At 39.5% G+C, this 16001-nt stretch overlaps 1 protein-coding gene across 2 annotated transcripts in view; it reads right to left on the bottom strand.

The window, feature by feature from the left end:
• bcar1 (BCAR1 scaffold protein, Cas family member) overlaps positions 1-16001 on the bottom strand; it is a 266163-nt gene that overhangs the window by 185176 nt on the left and 64986 nt on the right. Inside the window, exon 2 of one of the 2 annotated variants that reach the window (XM_039763018.1) lies at positions 9177-9221. The exons of the other annotated variant lie outside the window; for it this stretch is intronic. Within the exon in view, the coding sequence (XP_039618952.1) occupies positions 9177-9221 (45 nt within the window). The remainder of the gene's footprint in view (positions 1-9176; positions 9222-16001) is intronic. 2 annotated transcript variants of the gene reach the window in all.

Below are 16001 nucleotides of genomic sequence, written 5' to 3'. Positions count from 1 at the left end.
AATGGATGGTGCATCACAAACATAACTTTAACAAAGTCCATAGCAAATGGCATATAACAGACAAAGAAACTGCATAGTGCACTGCAAACGTTAATGCTGAAGTCTCTGTTGATTACTTAGATTTCAGCCCATCTTAGATGGGTAGTACAGTTAGTTACAAAATACAGGCTTATACCGTTTTGCATTTGATTTGTACTGTTACAAAATACACCCTGATAATGATGTTAGGCAACAGTGCTGTTAAATAGCTAATACATTGTGTGGCCAAGGCTGAGGAGGAGCCCATTAGAACAGTATAACAGTGCCCCTAAGTGGGTATGAAAGGAAGTTTCATAAACTACTGTACCATCGTGATTCCCAATAAATGTTCTGATTGACCCTAAACTGGCCCAATGAAGTGCTGATTGAGCTTGTCCTTTAATGGCCTGATATGATGTGAATCTACAATCCCTGGCAATACTGACAAGAGCACTTCGAGCATAGAAACTGGACTGACGGATAAAGGAAATGGCTACTTTAAAACTGACAGATAGCTGATGCACAGGTTCCAACTGCATTTCACCTCTTAATCAGACCTGCTGTCAGCTCACCTTTTGTTGCTTGACAAATCAAGAGTAGCCAGCTGCTAATTTTACGGTTGGATTTGTCCTGGTAATTCTTTCAAATGAGGAGCCGTGGCCATAATAGTTGCAAAGGTCAGAGAGATGACTGGTACAATGGTAAGAAATATAAATTAGGCAGTGTTTTAGTACATATAGATGCATACTCATTGAATAAAACAAAAAGTAACCAGACAAAAAACCAAGAGGCAGCAAAGCTTGTCAAAAAGATAAAGTAAAGGAACACAAATAATAAAAATTTAAAAACACTGTGGGCTGAAATTAAAGATAACTGCGCTCTGGGGGTATCTTAGAGCGTGATCAAATACTCATGGCCCTTGTGTATCAATTTAGCATTTGATTCCTAATGTTGGCAGGTAACACCAAGTGAGTGACAGACACACAAAAGGAAGTTTCATTTGAAGAACGTACATCAAAATTCATGACTGTGAATACTCCATCTCGACTACTCAGACCAGCTGATGAATGGCAAATGGTGATGCCGCCAGGCTCTGTTATGTGTAGCTCCTAGTTGGTGGAAAGAACCCCTCAATAAATTTATGAAGTATTTGAAAATGTTTGTTGTGTGGTGAATTTCTGTCTATTTAACATGGGCAGTTAGGCTCTTCACTTATGGTGATCAATTTTGTAATTTTGTCCAGTGACACTTATTCCCAAAGAGTCCTACAGAGTAATGTTTACTCAATTAGGTTGACCTCTTTTGTAAGTTGCTTTGAATAAAAGCTCCTGCTAAGCAAATAACTGTAAAATGTAGATATAAAAATAAGTTCTTCAGAAAAAGTCTTTGGGGAATATATAGATGCTGGATTTTTCCACGGAGAATAGAAGTCGAGGTTTGGAAGTACGATTTATTTGTATATATTAAAAACAGGCTATCAGAAAACATGGTGGTCACCATTCAAAACAAGCACCTTTAAACACCAGCATCTAACCTGACTTCCTCATGGATATACCATTATACCACGTACATCATCTCTGGCAAATCACAGATGAAGGCCCCCATAGCGTTCTTCACTCTGCCCCATTCTGATTGTCTTTAAAAGTAGTACCATCTATGTCATCCTTCACAGATATTCAGGACACCAAGGAAAAAGTTTGTTCTGACTGTTCCTAAAAATCAGCAGATTCAAACATCTTCAGAGTTTTCCTTATTCATTTTTCACACCTGCTGACCTGGTAACCTTCTACGACACCCTTTGTAATGCCTCTAAGATGAGAGTGATGAGTACACATCAGTTTCCAGCACTTCATACATGAACAATTACAGCTCACACTCTGCCTTGCCCACACAGCTCATTGACTTTTTGTGCTGGCACGCTGCTTTTGTCCTCTTCTGTATGTGTTTGTGTCCACCGACTGTTCATTGTGAGAGCTGAAGAGGCAAACGTACACTGATTTGCAAGTAAAAATGTTCAGTTAAACAAGCTATTTAATGACCGGGTCCAAATATCAGATCTGTAAGAATTGCTTTGTGATACCCCGCACTATGAAAGACACAAGAAATAAAGACCGATTGTTTGGCTGAGAAAGAAATCCCACCAAGCGAAAAGTTTAACCCAGGAGAGGCACATGTCAGAGAGAACTTGGAATGAAAGCAACTGACAGAAAATAAAAACATTGATTGTATAGTGTCATATTTTTCCTAATCTAATTTTTATTTGTTTCAATGTTTTAATTATGTCACTTCTTGTGTTTATGAGAAAGATGAGAGAATAGGTGAAAAGTAGCATTTTAAGGCACAAATACTTATCAGATGTATCCATAACTGCCAGCCATGGAGAGAGGTGAATGTAGGAAGAAGGAAATACACAGTTAATTGAAAGCATACCTTCAGACACACATCACACACACACTTCAAAGGGCGTTCAGTTAACAAATTGAGATGCCTTGCTTTGGGGTTGGGCTGAATGGCAATGACTTCCCAGTAGTATTAGGCACAAGGCAGGAACCAAGCAGCATACATATAAACCACAACACCAATTTAGAGACACCAACCAAACTAACAAAAATGTCTAATGGAAACTCAATATTCTTATTAACTTACATCAACTAAAGAACCCAGCTTACTAGGCAATAATTACAAATACAGCATGGCTTAAAATAACTAAAGCAGTAAGAAAATGTCTCCATGGTGGAATATTAATAATAATAATCTTTACATTCATATAATGCTTTTCTCACTACTCAAAGTGTTCTTCATGCAGGGAGGACCCAGGCAGCAAACCCACAATCTCCTTACTGCATTCAGGTGCGTTCAGAGACATGGTTAGCTGGTCTGAAAATTGTCTAGTCACTTAAGGGTTTTTTCTACAATTTTGTTTATTGCATATTTTTGTAGCAGTCACATTCAAAAATAACTGTGATAATGTAATCATACATGTTTTTAATTTCATATTACAATAACATGTGGCTGAAATTGGTTTCATAGGCAGTGGATTCCAGCTCAAAGTGATGAAAAGATTCATGTGCTGTTGTTAGAGGTGGAGGGTCTGTGGCTAATTGAAGTCCAAATTTCTTGAAAACAAAATCTTTCAAAGTACCACCCAATACAGATTTAATACTTGTGCTGAAGTCCCAAGTTCAAATGCACCCCAACATTTTAGACACCAGATTATTTTGTGGCACTTGGCCATTAAATTACAATGTCAGAGAAGTACTGAATCATTACAATCTTTAGAAAAAGCAGCCATGAAGTTTTTTTTAAATGTAATGGAAATACTAAGGACGTGTCATGAAGCCATTTTTCATACATTTCTGCATTAGTTAAGTTACTTTAATGCTTTTTTATTTTTTTGGACATTAACACTACATCACTTTCCTGCATCAGTTTCAAAGATCAGGAGAAGTGAGCTGCTCTGACTAAGGTTCTCACTGGATGTTGTGCAGCTGTAGAGATGAGAACTGGATGGGGCTGAAGCAGAGGCCAGACTGTCAAGCATATGATTAGACCTACCACTGCATTCTGATACAGTAAGAGATGGTGATGAATAAATAAACAACATCATCACTACTGCTGGGGACAAATAAAGTATATGTCTATCTATTAAGAAAGATAAAGAAAATAATTATTAGCAAAATGAAAAAATTAATACACATCCAAAGTCTTACCATCCTGAAATGGTAATATTTGATCATTCGACCTCACCCACATTTGACCACGCCTCATCATGTCTCCTGCAGCGAGGGGTACTTCTTTCAGTGGGGATGACTGGAAATGTTGTCTGTCTTACCATCAGAAGCGACTATCAAACGAGTTAAGCATAAAAAATATACAAGATGAAGTAACTGCTATGAAAATAAAATTGAAACTGTAAACTAATCTTTGGCTGGGGTTACACAGAATGTTTCTTGGTTTTGCATTTGCAAATTCTGAAATTAACAGAATAGAAATTAACTGAATTAACTGAAATGATTTGACAGACTCAAGATACTTTAGCTGGACTCACCATATTGACCATTACCATGCCCCTTGTGACCAGTTAATGCCGGTGGCCCATTAGATATGACACAAGGATATTTTTGTATTCTGCAAGGGTATCATGTGTTCATGTCTACAATAATATAATTCAACACACACAATAATTTATATATATGTGCACTTTTTACTATATAAACTTACTAGCAAAATACCCGCACTTCGCAGCGGCGAAGTGCTGTCTTAAAATTTTTATTAAGAAGAAAATTAAACCTTTTTAAACTGAGGGAAAATATACCAATAAGTATTTGTTAAGGATCTCTTTGTATACCACATTGTGAGTTCGGCCCTCCGGTTGTAATATGACCAAGCTGTGCACTGAGCTTACTCTTGTGCATGCAACGTACAATTGGCCATGTGAACAGTAATCTTGTTTCAAATCTCAAATCTGCTGTCATAATCGGTTTGAGTTTCATGGTTTGTTTCAATTACGACAGTATTTGTAGGACTTGTGTTGAAGAGACATTCGGCATCTGTCAAGCATTGTAAGTATACAACCTGTTTCATCGATAACTTTACATCCAGCTTTTGAGAGTTTAAACATTCATAAACATCAAAGTGTTCACTACTGAAATCGTCACGTGTCAATCTAAGATGTTTATGAGGCATTGGCGGTTGTCAAAAGGTGTAAAATATTTGGCCATTTCAGTACACTTGAAAGCGACAACCGAACAATTCACCGGCATCCATCAACTCACATGCAGATGCATAGGTGAAGGGCTTAAGCATTTCACTCTTCTAGTGCTCCTGTGTAGAATAATTATCTCCTGTACCATCATCAGTCCACACCTTGAACCTGTCCCAGTCATTCAATACATAAGACACAATGTTCCTCCAGATATCAAGAGTGAGCCTGATATGGCCATGCAATATGTAACAAAGAGAATGGAAAAGGCAGGTGCCATCACCGGGCATGGAAACCACTCGCTAAGTGACAGTTCTTTGATCGATGGTGATCACCTCGATAGACATGTTAATGGGGGTACAGTTGGAACGATAAAGGAAATGGGTACCTGAACAATGTAAAGTAAGTCTAAAATACCTACACAATAACTATAATCGTAATAAATGAACAATAAAACAGCGGAGAAGCCGTGGATTAAATTAAAAGGCTGTAATTATCAGCAGGGAGACGTGAATACCGTGGCGAAGCAAGGAAGGGAATGAAGAGACTGGAGCAAAGGACGGCCTTATATAGGCAGGCAGCCAACAACGTGGGAGGTATTGGGATGGGGGACCCAACGTCGCCTCACACGGTGACCAAGCTGCAGGCTATGGACGTATATATGTACGTAAGTAGGATTCAGTTAGCGTTGGGAACCCGCGTACCAAATTTCTTAAAGATGGGCCCATAAGTAACAAAGACCGTTGAAAAGTTCAATATGGCGGCCGACAGTGGCATCAAACAACAAAATAAGTACCAAATTTCAGCCTTCTACCTACACGGGAAGTTGGAGAATTAGTGACGTTGGAAAGTTCAATATGGTGGCCGACAGTGGCATCATACCACCGAAATAAGTACGTGCATTGGTTTTGGTTAGCGCAGGGAAGCCACCTACCAAATTTCGTGAAGATGGGGCCATGAATAAGAAAGTTCAACATGGCAGACGTTGTCGACTGTTATCGACCGTTACGTGTAGAATTTCGAAATGAAACCTGCTTAACTTTTGTAAGTAAGCTGTAAGGAATAAGCCTGCCAAATTTCAGCCTTCTATCTACACGGGAAGTTGGAGAATTATTGATGAGTCAGTGAGTGAGTGAGTGCTTTGCCTTTTATTAGTATAGATATGTACCAGTATGGTACAGTATATGGATTTGAAAAGATGTTTGAATACAGAAAAAAATGACAAAAATCAAAAATACAACATATATTGTAGACTTGAACCCGGACACAGACAGACGGACATCTTATGTTCACCCAACACACCCTTTATTATGTACAATATTTACAGTTCTACGTGCACTCAAACCCCAGTGCTTCCTGCACCGATTCCCCCAAAGTCCGGGCCTCTCACACACAGTCTTTTAGCCTTTCTGGCCGCCTCCAGTCCTCTCTCCAGCTGCCCCTTAAATAGGAACCCGGATGGGCTCCAGCTACTTCCTGGCACTCCTCCGCAGACACGCCCCAGTGTGGCGGAAGTGCTGGCTGCGCACCCGGAAGCCCTCCAGGTGTCACCTGTCTTCTTCCCCACAGCACTTCCTGGTGTGGCGGAAGTGCTGGGCTCCAGGGTTTTTCAGGCACCGGGGCGCCACCTGGCAGTGGCCACGGGTCCCTACAGGCCTGGGCTTCCAAGCCCTTTACCTGTGGCCCCCAACATAACCATGGCGGTCGCCCCCTCACAGTCTGGAGGAGGTACAAGCCCTCCTCCGGTCCTCCTGGGCGTCCCAGCCGGGCTCCAGCCCCGGCCGGATGCCACAATATATATACACACATATATATTTCTCTCTGTCTGTCTCTATGAATGTACAGTATATATGTATTTATAGATACTGTATATACTGTATAGCATATATAGTAAATATACCTTCTATTTGTAAATTTTGACAAACAACAGAAGTCTGACAGTCTGTTGTGGTCTCTTTGTCTGATAAATTCCTATTTGACAGTCCCAATATAAACATGTCAAGCTTTCAGCCCCTGTCCCCCACAAAGCCAATTTGGTCACATACATTCCACTCCCTGACCACCATGCCTCAGATTTGGCTGCCTGTCTTGTGTGGACAGAAATGCCGTTAATGTGATTTTCTTCCTTCTTCTTAATGCTTTCTGTACTGAAATTGGTCTAACTGATAGATGGCCGTCTGCGATGCCACTGTTAATCCCATCAGTCTGCTGAGGCTTCAGTGTGATTGGCAGTATGTGTGATGCTCAGGGCCTTTTGCACATTTAATTATATCCAGAATGAAGATGACACACACATGCAATGTGCTGCCCCAAAGACCTAAAAGCTGTTATTCAGCTCTGTGTTTAAGGTAAAATAGCAATGTTTAAATTCAAAAGGCCTTTGGTTTACATTGCATATGTGAATGTGATAATGCTACAACAAAATGCAGAATGCATTTTTTTTCCTATACAAAGTCTGCAATGCAAGGGTTGTGTGGTGTATTATGTAGTGACTATAACCATATCAGAAAAATGGAGGGTGCTTTATCATCAATTTATTAATGAGTAGTACACAACCAAGTATTAGTGGAGATGATGACTTAAGCATTTTTCTGGGATGCATTAGAACACAGTTTTGCCTCTGCTAGGCTACACAAGACTTTTAACACATACTCTTGCATTTTATGACAGACAGACAGACAGACAGACAGACAGACAGACAGACAGACAGACAGATAGACAGACAGACAGATAGACAGATAGACAGATAGATAGATAGATAGATAGATATCCTGTAATAATTGTGCTTTAGGACTGTGTATCTCATGAATTGCTGTGATTCTGGCAGATCAGGTGGCACAGTAACAATGGCTGTGAATCACAAATGTTGCAGTTTAGTACTCTTATGATTCCATTCCCTATGATTTGTATGGCACTTTGGATTAAAGTATCTGATAAGGTAAAGAAAAGCACCAGTCTGCCAGTTTAGTCCACAGTATAGAGTTCATATTTGATTCTAGTAAATGACTGTGCTCTCCCAGCTGAGCCAGCCTTATTTCTACATAGACCTATAAATAGATCGATAGATAGACAGAAGTTTATTTGCCCCCAGAGGAAAATGTGTCTTTTTACAGAAGTTCTTTAAATAAATCAATACATAAAAATAGGTAGATAAATAAATATATATATTGTGATACATGAGCCAATGTTTTACACCTGAGAGGAGTCCACAGGCTTCAGGAAAACCAACTTAATTTTTATTCAAATGGGAGTTAGCACTTTACTACACATAGGCACAGCAAATAAACAGTAAATGTGCCAGGTTTAGTGGCTGGGTTAGACTGTTCTCCACATCAACCACTGGCCGACCGGCGCATAACATGGTGAGACTGTGAACCTGCAGTTGCCTGGGTGAAGGACAAGCAATCCCTTTCTGCATTTATATAGAGTTTCAGTGCACTGCAAAGCTGGGGTAGTGATAAGAGTTTGGTGCACCATACAGCTGAGGGGGGGTTGGGGTCTCAAAAACTTCACAATATATACACACTATGGTCTGAACACACATCAGAATGACTAAAAAGGTTGAAAATAAAAAAAACAAAAAAACAAAAGAAAACTTCTGACTTGGCAGTCACAGTCTCAGTGAGGCATTTATACAGGCATATTGCTGTTGTTATAAAGGAGCCTTCGCAGCATTTCTTGATACACTTCTCCCGGATGATTCTTTAGCAGAAAGTACTCAGTGTTAGTGTGTCACAGAGAGGATGTGGAGTGTTGATCATAATGGTACTCAGTTTTATTTTAATCTTCTCCTTTGCTAATACCTCCAGGGGGACCAGAGAGTGTCCTGTAACTGAGCTTGCCCTTTTAATTAGCTTCTTGATTTGGTTGGCCTCTCTGGAAATGATTTTACCAGTCCAGGGCACCACAGCATAGAAAATGCCTCTCTTTGTAATTATACTGTACTTGGTGTGATGCTTGTCATTAACTGTGCTACAGAAAGTAAAGAACTGTGCTAATTATATTCATTCATATTGAATCAACAGCAAATTGATGCATAACGATGCTTTTATGTGTACAGAGCTGGGGCAGCTTCAGCCAACATGATCTTAAAGTGTGGACACACAGTACACAAATATCCTATCAAAAGCAAAATGTATATAGAGGATGGGCATGCAGTGGTACCCTAGAAACTGCCTCCTTCTGGCCAGAAATTAAAGGCTAGGAGCCTGGACCTTAGCAAGTCAATTCTTACCTGTTACCCACTTAATTCATTATTTGGCAAACAGTCACTAACTGAATACCAGAAGATGACTTTGCTTTTTTTATTTAACAAACAGCTTTTTATCCTCTCATCTGGCACCTGTTCTCAACATTGCCTTAATCCGAGCAACTGTTGACAAGTGACAGGAAAAAAGAAAGTGTACTGCACACTACCACACTCATGCTTCACAGCAAACCATGCATGGCATCTTACCTCCAACGCTGGGGCCTGGAGACAGTCAAATATTTTACAGAATACCTGGAAAAATAAGGAGGGAATCAATACAGTCTAACTTTTGGGAAAAGCTGAGAAGATCTGCTCTGCTAGGAATGACACCAGACTGTAAGGATAAGAAAACCTCCCGCCCAGACTTGGGCACTGCCTGTCCTCATTTCCTGTGTATTCAGAGAATGTACAGTAGGGCTAGTTAGCTTACCTGCAATGAGCATTTGTTTAAAGCAAGCATACACTTAAAACTACTGTTCTGCAGGCTATAGAACATATTATTCAGAGAACTTCTTAATCTACTTAGGCTCTTTCACACATGCTTTTAGAAAACTTGCTTAAATACTGCTTACTTGTGTGATGCAAAATTTGTGAGACAAAGCAATAGATAAGGTGTGGCCCAGTCCCCAAAAGAGCATTTTGAGTAGAACTACAATTTAATGCTCTCTCATTAAGCATTTAAGGCATTTGCCCTTTTTTGGATTTTGTTTCTTTTATAAAACAGCTCAAATATGAACAAGTGCCAGTCTAAAGGCTAATTCACACTTCAGATAAAAGTGACTCTATTTTGATCTTTGCCTCATATTTGATTTTTGTTTTGACTACTCAAATTAATTTTGAAAGTGATCCAAATCCGGTATGAGTATGTACAGATACCTATCGATCCTGAGTGTGCCCAGAATTCGCAAAATGAATAAAAACAAATTGGTCAGGCAGATGAGATCATACTCATGCTGACAGTCCTGTGCTACTTCACATTATGTCAGTGCAGGGTGTCTTCAAGCTCAAAAGCTCACAACAGCACAGGAAACAAACAAAAAATTAAAGATCAGAGCTTGTAGTGTGAGCGCAGTTATCACTGTGCATACGACAGAAGAGCCGGCGGTGGTAAGAGTGTGATGTGGAGGGTTTGGATGCAAAGCTGTCGGTACAAAATGTGTGTAAATCTGTAAATCAATTCTGAAACGTTTTGATTCCATGTCATTTTTTGCTAATCACACATCTCTAAAAAGATCAGATAAGTGAAAAGTTGGGAATTGAGCTGCAGTGTGAATGTGACTTTTATTCCCCTCGCAATAAAGCAAGTACAAGGTTGTATGCGCCATGAAACAAACAGGCGTTAGGCTCTGGTGGTTTAATGGTGGTGTTCATTACAAAGATAAATAATCTGAAATAACAATAAGGACAATAATAATTCCACAAATTGAACATGTCCCAATTTCTTCAGTTTAAAGTGAATCATAACTAGAAAGCATAAAAATACTTGCAATGAAATTATATAAACCCTAAACACAGACCTGAATTAATGGGGTCCTAACAAACTTCCTGCACTTAACACTTTTTTTTCCATCAATCTTTAGAAAAGCACTAAATACAGATTCTACAGTATTTCAAACTAGCCAACTGCTCCGCTGAAGTCAGAAACAGTTTAAATAAATAGTTTTTCAGGAGGCCAAATTACATTAAACCTGAGCTGTATGTGTTCAATTTAGTGCAATTCATGGAAAAGAGACTCCAGTGATTTTATTGACTTATTTCTGTTCAAATACATCACATCCACATTTCTACTTAGGCCTATTAATGGTCTTATAGTGGTGTGCATTGGAAAGGGGTGGGCAGGGAAGAAAGGAGGAGAAGCCCTGTGTCGAGCTCACTATGATGCTCCACATGTTGTCATCATCTTCTTCTTCTACCAATGATTTAACCATACTTTAGTATTGCAATAATTTTCTGTGCCAGTTGCTTGCTAGTATTTGAACACTGCTTAGATATTTTTTTCTTATCATAATGGAACTCTATTGTCTACTTGCTAACTAATGCAGATTTCAATACCCACATGTCTGTTGCCTGTGACGTCACGCAAAGCAACATATCAGTTTCTCATGGTTTCTCTCAGCCTATTTCAAAAAATAAATATATATTTTTGTTGCTGGTTTTGAGGAGGTCTAATGAGGGGACCCTTTGGGTCTAGAGCTCCCACATAGCTTCTGGGGGTACAAAGGGCATCCGTTACACCAATGATTCTGTTGAAAAATTACAGCTCAGTAAACTAAGTTCCATCTCTTCCTTGTGCCAGTTTGGGCCGTCTGTCTAAATAGTTTGAAAACATACCCACATTTTCAATTCATCAGTACTCTTTTGGAAAGCAACAATGGAAAATTTTACCATTTAATTTTGGAATGGAAATTAGAGGGGTGGCATCAACAAAAACTAGTCATTATAATTAGCAGCAGAAATTAATCTGCTTAAAAAGGTTTAGAACATTCCAGATACAATGAGAATAATAAAATAGAATAATGTTATATATTTCTAATGTTCTCATCCAGTTCAAGGTAGCAGAGTACTGGAGCTTATCCTGGCTTATCCTGGGTGCAAGGCGTGGAACATCCTTGAACAGATGACCATCCAAACTCCTTCATTCACTCCTGCTGGGGACATTTACTGTTACCAGTTAACTAAGCTTACAAATGATATAAAAATCTGGGACACACAAATAAGACGGCCTATCAGTGCACTAAACTAAAAACAAAAAAGGTTATGGCACAGCCGCCAGTTATATTTACCTTGCGATACAAAGCACAGTAACAGAAATGCAGTCTTTTCCACTGTGCTAAATACTGGTCCTTATACTCACATTTGCATAAACATTTGTCAGTGAGTTTCATTATTATTCTTTCCCCCAAAAAGAGAAACAATATCTTTTTGTCCTCTCTTTCAATCACACCCTTGCTCGGATAGGCTTAGTCTCGTAAGTAATTAACAATTAATCAGTGGGGCACTGCACTCACATTTATGTGCAAATGAAGCATTCAGGAATATTCACTTCTTTAAAAACCCAATACAGGAATACAGTTAGGGAGGTCTGGGGGATTACATATCAATGATATTCAATAACACTGAAATCTCACTCAACTTAAACACAAATAATGAGTCCTAATCGGGACATTCAGCCTTAAAAGATTCATACAAATGTGCCTTTGTAGTGAGTTTAATTTGGTAAACACTGCTACGGCTCTTTGCTTTTCAGGTATTTTTGCTTAATTCAATTCACCTTCACTACTTCATAACTCGTGTGTAACCACGTGCCAAAATGAACAAGTTAATTGTTACATACTCTGTACAAGAAAAAACAAAATCTGAGTGAGAGATTTAATTACAAGCAAAGAATTTGGAAAACTGCAATGAAAACACGCAGCCACTATGGTCCTGACCAAGTGACATAAGGTGACTAGTCAGATTAAGAAGCCTTTTGAGAAATCGTCACTATCCCAGAAAAGCAATAAAGGTCACCAGCCTGCACAAGCTGAAATTAATGTAAGCAAAAGATCTTGAATACCCTGAACAAGTTTAGAAGGTACAGAGGGCTTGTGAACAAGAGGCATCCTATCCAAGAACAGAAGACAGCGTCCACCAGAAGTGTGATTGTTCAAGTATTCAGAACCATAATTTACTCTTTAAAAAATTATTCTTTTTTTGTTTGCAAGTGAAGAGACAAAGAAAGACTGAAATTCAGGTCAGGGTCACCTTCATATGCCATTGCTACATTTATACATTGCTGACAGCACCACAAACACACACACACCTCTTTTCATCCTAAATGCTGAAGCCTAAAATGCCCACAAACATCACGTATAACAGGACAAATAAAAAAAAAAAAAACTTGAAGCAACACTTTTTAAATGTGAAAATGTTAATGTTTTAGGACACCAAGCCACTGCAGCAGTTCTTTATTGATGTGTTCATTAACAAAAGTTTAAGGCACTCAACCGCTGATTCTTTCCTAAATGGAAACCAAGAAACATATATATAGTCACACGTGTGTCTCGAAAGGTTTCCTTACAGGCCTGATCGAGGTACAGGTTTGATCTCACCAAGATGAGAGGAGGCACTGTTGATAACATTTTCCTCTCCTCCTCTCCCTGTATTGCAGAGAAACCACCCAGTGATGGTATTTCCAGTACCCTGGCTTTAAAAAACCTGGCTGCATGGAAGGAGGCATCTTTTACGAACAGAGTTCCTGTCAAACAGTTTAGTTAAGCTGAAGTGCAAGAAGCTTAGGCACCAACAGGTGTGAATTCTGTTCAAAACTTTTTAATTAATTAAAACATGGTGACTCAGTTGACATCCCAACTTTTATTTATTTTTTTGTCAAAATATAATATATATAATGAACTGGCACCCAATCTCCAGCTGCTTCCTGCTTTTGCCCAGTGCTGTTGGGACAGGATCTAGTCATTTCAGTCTTTATATAAGGTGACTTCCATACAAGAAAATAAACATTCCTGTTCTGCCAGAGCATGCCAGCTTTCCCTCCGAGGTTTTAAATAAAAATAGAAAGTGGGAAGAAGGATTTTTATTATCTTTAATTTTCCTGATTACCTTGAACCCCTTAAAAAAGAATAATTTTTTTCATTTTTGTGAAAAAAGCTTTTCACTAAATAAAAATGAAATAGTTGCCTAATTGATGTTGTTTCCAAGCAAAATCCCCTGCAAAGCACAGAAACATACAGTACATGGAGGTCAAAGTGATGCTGCCCCAGCTTTCTTCAACACAGAAGAGGCAAAAGGAAGGGTGGGGTGGGCTGCTTGGCATCTCTCTGCTGGGTCAGTATTACAAACAAGAGCTTTCGCTAATGAAAAGTGACACATTAATTCAGCTGCCTTCTGACAGCTGAGCCAAGCAGAGGTGGGAAAAGATGGGGAGAGCATCAACATCACCCTAAGTACAGACACGCCAAATGTGTACCAGCGATCTCAAGCTGCAAGCTGCTTAAGTGATTGCCCATGGAATGCCATTTGTCTTCACAATAGCATTTCTCCAAACCACAGCCCCCATTAAAACAACTGCCAGAGCAGTGGAAAATTAAATGAAGGCCAAATTGAAGAAATACACATTTATGTACTGTGTTAGGCCAAGGAAACCTTATAATTGGTTATGCAGGTCTGAAAATTGATGGATAGATATTAAAACCTCAAAATGCCTTTCTAGGAATACACCCAAGGATGGGAACAGGTAGCTAACATGTCAATACAAAGCAGTGCTTTCCGCACAGAAAATCCTGGGGTCTGATCTCCTGGCTTCATGTCATTGATTTGTCTGACAAGTAACTTCCTCTCTTCATCCTGAGGGACAGGAAACTATTCTCAAAATTCAGCTAGAAGATAGTAGGTACTGTAAGGGAGATACATGTCAGCTCACAACTCAACAACTGGTGACAATCACAGTAGATCTGACCTTTGAACAGCTGTCACGATAGAATAATCCAACAATGATGTGCAAGAAGCAGCAGAATTACTCAAGTGACAGGATCAATGTGCAATGTCAAACTGCAGGCCTCAAGGAGCTGACAGCATCATGCTGCAAGGACACCAGGCCACACAGTGGTTCAGTTTGACAGGTTGGGGCCACCATCAGGTCAAGTTGTGCTCCCATGACAGCTAACTGCATTGCTGCAAGGAAAGTCGAGTGGCACACCGGCAAGGTTTGACAAGATCGGGCCACAGGGAGGTCAAACTGCACACCTATGTGACTCGACAGATGAGGCCTCAATCAAGTCAAACTGCACACTTTTAAAATACGAAATGAATGGGCATCAACTTCTGGTTGTACACCTGCAAGATCTGAAAGGAACAAGGACGGGCTTCAAGGTGACCGCACTCCATATCTTAGCTGAGAAAAGAGGAGATTCACTTGACTGGATTTTACTACGTCTTGAAGGCCAGAGATAGTGATGTGATTTTGAGGAGACAACATGAAGAATAATACCGGGGCACACTCAGTTTAGGGAGTTTAAAATAGACACAGGTGCTCAAAATGAATAAATTATGTGCTGAACCAACTCTGAAAAAGTAGGAAGAATAAACAAAAATAATAATAAAAAAAAAAATCACATAAAAAAACAAAACGAATGAACAGCCAGGGGACAAATAAGAGAAAAATTAGAAAGTGATTTAGACTGTCAAAATGAAGATGGGAACCCTCTCCCCAAGGCACATGTTGGTCTGAAACAAGCCACTTCAGAAAGGCTGTGTAAGTGGAGAACACAATGAAGAGCCTTGCAAATGGCAGTGAGTGGTGCTGGTGAAATCACATGTAGTTCTATGTTTGCAAAAACCAAGGAGACTGTGGTGAACTTTAGGAACTTTTCCCATCTATTGGCTATAGCCACAATGATCTCTATGATGTTTATTGGTAGATTCTCATTTGCTTAAAAATGTGAAAAGTAGCTGAAATGAGACTGACACAAAGTACCTAATCTGTGTAAATGGCTCTGGTCAGAGGAGTAGTAGGAGATTCCTTTAGCTTTGCTATCTTTCCCTCTCTAGGTTGAGGAGTGTTTGGTGTACTGTGGCCTCCTCCAGTGTGTGTTCTAATGCATGTTTCATTGCATGGATTTTCTAAACTGTCTTCTACTTTTATTATTTCTGTGTGTGCAGTATGTAGCTCCTCAAGTATCTCCTCTACTTCACCACATTTGAGTGGGAGGGACAGCACATATGCCTAGTTATGAGTAAACTTACAGTATTTGATCCATATTTAGGGAGTGGATGTAGAAGTGATGTACTCCCAAAAGTACTTGGGAGTCCACACTGGACTGGTCTCAGAACACACAGTAACTTTATAAGAAAAGGCAGACCAGGCTTTTTTTCCCCTTAGGTGACTGCGTTCCTTTTATGTGAGAAGTGACAACCATCACATTTTTTTTATAACTCTGTGATGGCCAGTGAGACTTTCTACTCTGTTGTGTGCTGGGCTGGTAATTTCACTTCAAGAGAGGCCCACCGAATCAACAGGCTAATTAAAAGTGCAGG

The sequence above is a fragment of the Polypterus senegalus genome, chromosome 9, assembly GCF_016835505.1.
Source record: "Polypterus senegalus isolate Bchr_013 chromosome 9, ASM1683550v1, whole genome shotgun sequence".
NCBI classification, from domain to species: Eukaryota; Metazoa; Chordata; class Cladistia; order Polypteriformes; family Polypteridae; genus Polypterus; species Polypterus senegalus.
This window is presented reverse-complemented; position numbering and strand designations above follow the sequence as displayed.